Source organism: Nicotiana tabacum, chromosome 16 (assembly GCF_000715075.1).
Source record: "Nicotiana tabacum cultivar K326 chromosome 16, ASM71507v2, whole genome shotgun sequence".
NCBI lineage: Eukaryota > Viridiplantae > Streptophyta > Magnoliopsida > Solanales > Solanaceae > Nicotiana > Nicotiana tabacum.
In genome coordinates this window covers 102,426,564-102,433,772 of record NC_134095.1, presented here as the reverse complement: position 1 = coordinate 102,433,772, position 7,209 = coordinate 102,426,564, and the positions used below count along the sequence as shown (strand labels likewise).

At 36.4% G+C, this 7,209-nt stretch overlaps 1 protein-coding gene across 2 annotated transcripts; it reads left to right on the top strand.

Annotated features, from left to right (window-relative positions):
• The first annotated feature begins 164 nt into the window (after nt 1–164).
• LOC107769232 (uncharacterized) lies at nt 165–3,289 on the top strand. Of its 2 annotated transcripts, XM_016588433.2 has the most exons (6): nt 170–493; nt 1,342–1,557; nt 1,645–1,737; nt 1,837–1,922; nt 2,055–2,516; nt 3,102–3,289. In XM_016588433.2, the coding sequence occupies exons 5-6, from the start codon at nt 2,109–2,111 to the stop codon at nt 3,117–3,119; spliced, it is 426 nt and encodes a 141-aa protein (XP_016443919.1). In that variant the 5' UTR covers nt 170–493; nt 1,342–1,557; nt 1,645–1,737; nt 1,837–1,922; nt 2,055–2,108; the 3' UTR covers nt 3,120–3,289. The 2 variants fall into 2 exon arrangements, 1 of the variants encoding a protein (XP_016443919.1); XR_012700192.1 differs by lacking the exons at nt 1,342–1,557; nt 1,645–1,737 and having other exon boundaries at nt 165–493; nt 3,105–3,289.
• Nucleotides 3,290–7,209: the final 3,920 nt, after the last annotated feature.

Below are 7,209 nucleotides of genomic sequence, written 5' to 3'. Positions count from 1 at the left end.
ATCTGTAGAGATAGGACAACCATGTAACCCGAGTCAAGGACCTTTACAAACCGGACGAGTATCTAGTAACTCTCTCCCAAAATCTTCTTTAGAAACACAATCATCACGAAATGAACCAGAAACTGTGCATCGCTCTCCAGAGGCTGACAATTGTGCAAGTTAGTTTTTTTATTTTTTGGTGTTTTGTGAAATTATTTTTACTAATTGTGCGGAACTACTAATTAACAACAGTATCCAATTACTTTGCAGTTTCTTTCAGCAATAAAAAAGAGGAAGAGGAAAGTACAAATCTAAAAGTTTAGATATAAAAACTAAGTATGGTGGCAAAATCAAAATTATGATTTCAGATGACATTGATAGAGCAGTAGGTTCTGGGGCTAGAGATATTGTTAAGTACTGTGGTTTGATCATGAAAAGCACTATCTCGTTCCAAGATGGAAATTGGCAAAAAATAGTTTTGAAACACGGAGAAGCAATGTGGTTAAAGGTCAAGGTAATAAATTACTTTCAATATTGCTCTAAACAACTTATTGGTATGTATCAGATTGCTCTAATACATGTATTAGGAAATTAGTTAAGATGCGCCTTTGAAAGACATGAGTACCTATATGTATCAGATCGCTCCAAACAACTTACTGGTTTTATTTAGTGAGTACCTGGTTTTATCATATTAAAAGCAACCAGTAATATTTAGATTCATCCAATTTACCTAGTTCAATGACGGATAAAGTGGATTGCTTATCAATCCAGATGATTGTTGTTTGCTTTTGCTATATTATCTAATTCTATGAAGATTGGTTAGTTGACTTGACTGATGTAAAGGTTTTTGAGCACTAAAATACAGAGTGTCGATTTATACTTGCCTTCAGATTATACGAGCATGGTGCTACATCAAGTATTTCTTATTATCTATTGTCATTTGAATCTTCGTTTTCCATCAGTGGCTAAGGATGTTTTTAGAATAAGAAAGACATATCTTGCATTTTTTAAGCTATAACCTTGGTCCTCAGTTCTTATAGAGTCTTCTGTAACCAATATTTGTATACCAATTGAATGATGGTTCAATAGTAAATTTGCAATCTTACATTTTAAACTTCAAGTTTTCTTATTATACAATCGTTGGTATACATCAAGTTTAAACTATACAATCGTTGGTATACATCAAGTTTAAACTATACAATCGTTGGTATACATCAAGTTTTCTTATTATAGAAGCACAAAGATTATCTTATTCTGTGTTGTCACTTGACTGGTTATACTCTAATAGGAACCCTTCATTGGTATATTAATATTACATTTATGTGGTTAGGATATTGAATATAATATTATATTTATTGGCAGGATAAATTTGAAGTTTGCAGCGGGCTGTAAGAGCATAGGTTTCAAGCCTTTGTAATTAGCACTATGCAAAGGCTTTTTAGAGCATGGAAAGCTCGACTAGGTAGGATGTACTCTAAGTACAATACTAATGAAGAAATATTGTCTCATCGACTTGAAGATGTTGAGCTTGAGGACTGGAAATACCTAATACAATATTTTGAAAGTCAGGATTTTAAGGTACTAACTTAATACATGAAGATTCTGTTAACCAAAGGGCACCATTCACATCTTTGAAAGGTGATTTATTAATCTGTTGACTTATAGGTTGTAAGTAAGAGGAACAAAAGAAATAGAGAAAATCAAATAACTAAGCATACTTGTGGTACAAGGTCTTTTGCAGAAGTAGAGGAATCTACGGTAAAAATATATTTAGTCCCCTAATATCACATATGCTTCTTTGTTATTTACATATTTATATATTTGTTTAGCCATTTTTTCTCTGAAATTATATTGCAGAGAAATCCTATTACCGAAGAAATAGACACACCAGATAAAGTTTGGGAGATCCAACATACACGCAAGGATGATAAAGGAGAACTGATGTGGGTGGATTCACAATCCCAACAAATTCATATAATTATCTAATATCATAGACTTGTTATCTTTCTGTTTCTATAAGTTACATTGAGTGTGTTTTATTATGTTTTGATGTAAATGATTATGCATAAATGCAGGGTCAACTTTAGGAAGTTGTCGCTCAGAAACAATCTGAAGAGATCGAGCATCCCATGACTAGAGATGAGATTTTATCCACCATTTTTGGTGAGAGAACAGGTTATGTTCGCGGAAAAGGATACGGAAAGAAGCCTCCTAAAAAGAGTAACACGCAGCATGCAAACATAGAGTCTAGCGTGTCTTTAGCTATGAAAATTGTGCGTCAAGAGATGCAAGCCGAGATGGATAGGAAGTTGCAAGAAGAACGTGAACAAATGGCCACTGAGTTGAAAAGAAATATGGAGCTTGAGTTGCAAAGGAAGTTGGCAGAGAAGCGTGAACACGCAAATGCAGAAGTGCAAAGGAAGTTGGCAGAGGAGCGTGAACATGCAAATGTAGAAGTAGGAAAGAGGATCCATCTAGAAGTGGACAAGAGGATGCATGAACAATTTGCTAGTTTCATGATCAGAATGCAACAACAGGTACTTGCTTCGCCGCTTCTTAACAATTCTTCTTCCTTCTCGGCATTTCTTCTTCATTAATTCTGGATAATTCTTCTGTCACTTGCTCCCTATCTTCTTTTCAACTTCTCCTTCTTTAAATTTCATCCTCTTGATAATAGACTATTGGGTTGCTTTTTGTTTATGTGAAATCTGGATTTTTCAATGGCATATGTAGTGTTTAAAAAAAAGGCCTGAGGGGGGCTGCTGCTGCTGTTGTTTCTTTTAAAATTTATGCACATTACTTTTAGGCGTTGCTGCTGCTCTTCCCTGGAAAGATTCAGCATATCATCTGTAGGGGTAACATATGCATTAAAGTGAGTCTTTAATAGAACTGTGGTTCTTTGAAAGAAGTAAAGCTAAGGGAAAATGATCTGTACAACTTTCTAAAAAGGTTTCTCATGTTTGCAGATAAATAAAGAGTAATTTAGTCAAATACTCCCTTATAATTAATGTTATTAACTGATTTTCTAAAAGTTGTGTTAAAACCTTAAAATGGACGGGAGTGAGTGTCATTTACGTGACATACATTTTTTTTAGAGGATGATCGACTGCTACATTTCTTAGCAGGGACAAGGCACATAAACAATGGTATCGTTCAAGGATGGTGTCGACCAAGGAGCAATTACAAGGCACTTAATATTTTGTCTTTTTGGGATATGTATATGCGTACAATTACAATGTACAATAAAGTGTCGTGTAGTATTATGTAATTGACTTTTTAGTGATGAAAATATTTATAATATTTAGTTTGAGAATTTCTTTTGGTGGTTTTTAAATATTATTGGTTTCTTTTAATATTGATAGTCAATAGATGTGAATATCCCGTCATTAAATTTAGAGAATTAGGTTCCCACCGGAAATATATATAATTTTGGTCACTATCGCTTTTGAGAAGATAGGTTTTAGTGGCGACATTATTTTGTCACAAAATATTAGTAATTGTTGCGATGTTAAAATTGCCACTATTAGTTTATTTCTTTTGCAGCAACTTTAGTCGCAACAGAAAGTTTTGCACCTTTCTTGGTTTATTATTTGTAGCGACATGAGTCGCTACTAAAAGTCATTTATAGTAGCGATATGAACTTGCCACTGAAAATATGTTTTGGCAGCGATAACAGTTGCTGCTAAAAGGGAATAGCAGTGGCGACCCAGCTAAAATTTTATTCTTGTGGAACCATTTTTGTAGCGGGTTTTGTGACCTTTTGTGGCAACTGTGTCGCCGCAAAATATGAGCTTTTAGCGGTGACTTTTTGAAGTCGCCACAAATACCTTTCAGTTAAAGTTTTCCTTGTAGCAACACAAATGTCGCCACTGATAACATGTAGCAGCGACTTTCATGGATTTTGTAGCGACTTTGGTCGCCGCAATAAGGATAATTTCTTGTAGTGTTCAAGTTTATATTTATAAATATTGCTCTTTACGGTTATGCGAGGCCATTCTTTATAAGTAGGATTAAAAACTCTTCTAATATAATGTACAAAGTGAGGGTTAGAAGGAAAACTGTAGGGTAAGCACATAACAGTAACCATTTTTGCCAATTCTTCCCTATCTTTTCTTGGATCATAATATAAAATACCACCGGTAACAGTATTAATTTTTGATTAAAATTGATTTGACCCGGTACTAGGGTCAGGCTGACGAGGTACACTTGTCCCCTCGGCCGAAGCTTTCATATGAAGATATTTAACTTTATCTTGAGGGTGTAGCAATATGTGTCTCCTCAAACTTCTCGTCCCTCCTCCCCCCCCCCCCCCCCCGAGTAACATAGTTAAAAGCTAACTCTTTGCCACAAGTTTTACACTTAGCTTTATTTTTTTTTATCTTATTTGAATAAGAAATGGGCAAACAAGAGATGTTTCGGCCCGTTTAGAAGGTTGTCTAGAAAAAGTAGGAATAGTAACAGGGGGTCAGACGGGGCATCATTTGGATTAGTTGGGACAATAAGACTAGTGGGTATATCGTCATCCGGTTGCGTTTCATCCAAATCTATTTCCTGCTCATTATATTCATCAATAGTTGGATTACCATAAAGAGCATTCATATATTCATGATCTAAGTGTTCACCACCTCCAACATTATGCACATATTGAATCTCAATAAATTGTAATAAAGTATTATCACTATCAAGAATAGGAGCAGGTGGAGGACGGGTATGTGGTTTGGGTAGGAGATCCCGGGGAATTGGAGGAGGAATAGATTGGCCACTAGATTCACCACTCTTGGATTTTTCCTTATTTTTACTAAACATTTTTTTAACGAAAAATCCATCTTAATTAATCCAACAATACAAAAGTAAATAAAACAAAACAAAACTATAATATTAAAACTTAAGAGTTGAAATGAGTTTACCGAATTGACGAACAACTTGTTGAAAATTAATTATCGTTGAAGACTTGAATACTTCAATTCACCAACTTCATAATTTTTCACACAAATTGCAATAATAAAGTAACCAATTATAGAAGAAAATTAGAAAGAGAATGATGATTTTGTGAGAAAAATGAAAGAATGAGGGGGTATTTATTGTTGAAAATAGAAAAAAGTGTAATTATAAAAAGTTTGGGGTTAAAACAAAGTTGGGGGGAGGGGCTTTAAATGGCTATTTTAGAAAGCCCAAACGACTATTTTTGTAGGCCAACGACCATTTTTTAAATGTCGCAACGGCTAAAAAAAATTGGATTTTTTATAAAAAAAATAGTTGTTGGGCCCGTTTGAGCCCGTTTAGGACCGGTTGAACATGCCCACTTAATAACCGATCCCGAGCCCAAACGGTTCGGTTCTCACGGGCTTCTTCAAGGAACCAGCCAACTTAGCAGGCCCACCCTTGGTCTCGGGCTTAAATGGTTAGGCCCGTTTAGGCCCACTACCCATATGGGCTCGGGGGCCTGGGTCGGTCCCGGACCTAACCAACCCACATGCCAACCTTAGCTGGATGTACAGGGGCAGGCACTGGAGCTGGTGCCCCTTGTCCGGAGAGAGCGGGGGTATGTGAAGTCTAAGATGGAACCTCACTATGAGACTTTCCCCGAGCCTTGGTAACTCGTGGCGCTCAACTAGTAGTCTCATCAGCCATGGACTTGCCCTTCTAGGCAGCTGTAGCCTTCTTAGGCATCACTGAAAATATAACACATCGTTAGGAAAATGAATTCTTATATCGCACGATCTAAGATAAGAAGGGAAGATAACATCTTATATGACCCGTAGCCTCCTATTTATAAATGTGGTGTATAACACACTCATAAACAAGACTCTACTAGACACGGTTTGTAGATAACCCTAGGACAGAACTGCTTTGATACCACTTTTGTCGCGACCCAAACCGATGGGCCATGACGAGTGCCCGAGTCCTACCCGTCGAACATCCCTAAGCATGCGTCTAAGATATAAACAAGAATTAAGGGTAGGTCATGAATAACATTTATCAATAAACTGCTGAATCACGTGAATAACATACGTGAGGAAAACATGTCCAAAAGACATATTTACATATACATGCGGAATACGGTAAGGTGAGCCAACAAGGCTACTATAGGCAACTATACATTCAAAATTAAAAGCTGACAAGGCCACATATTGTCCAACTATACATGACTGTCTACAGACCTCTAATAGAGTGTACAATTGTATAAAGGACGGGACTGGGCCCTGTCGTACCCATATCTACATACAAAAATAACATACCAAAATTAATAATAGCTCTGAATCAAGTGGAGCACACCAAGTCTTGCTGAGCAAGGATCCTAATAAGGGGGACCGTCAGCCTATCTACCTGCACCTGCGGGCATGAAACGCAGGCCCCAAGCAATAGGGGCATCAGTACGAATAATGTATCGAGTATGTAAGGCATGGGAAGTAGTATGTAAAAGAAATAAAAGAAGCATGAAGTAAATGACTCAACCTGTGAATCTGAATATCTTTGTGAGTCATGAAACATTTATAATGTCTTCTGTTAGAAACTAAGCGTCCACCAGATTGTATATAGAACCAGGTTCTCTGTGAGTTTTCACTAAAAATAATAATGAACCAAATTGTATAGCGATCTGGTCCTATATCAGTTTGGTACAGTGCTAACTACTAAACAAGTATGTAAATAAGACACATGATAAGTTCCCAATGTACAGAGAGCCAGATTCTCTATAAGTTCCCACTGTAAGCAATAGACTATAAAACCAGCCAGTATAGAGAATCGGGTTCTATATTTGTTACTACAATAGCTCGACGGTAAATAAAGAACACAGAGGATTTCTATGTGGAAAAATCCCAGCTCAAGGGGACAAAAACCACGACCTACACTTGTAGGCTTTCAACTTCACTAACTTGTAAACCCCTATTACAAGCCACTTTGTAATAACTCTATTACAAAAAATTCAACTCAACTAACTTGTGGTACTCTTACCATAAGCCACTTTGTGACTCTCTAGTTACAAAGACTTTGACTAACTTGTGATACTCTCACCACAAGCCACTTTGTCACTCTCTAGTGACAAAGACTTTAATCACTCTAACTTGTAATAACACTATTACAAGCCACTTTGTAACTCTCTAGTTATAAAGACTTTAACTTATGACTACACCTAGTCACAACATAAACTGGAGAGTTTACGGATTTTGGGTTTTCTAAAAACAGCTTCTAAGAAAGCAAGATAGGAGTTACAATGAAGAACAATTAACA

Coding starts and splice junctions, on each gene's coding strand:
- LOC107769232 (XM_016588433.2), top strand. CDS start 2,109: ATGACTAGAGATGAGATTTTATCCACCATTTTTGGTGAGAGAACAGGT.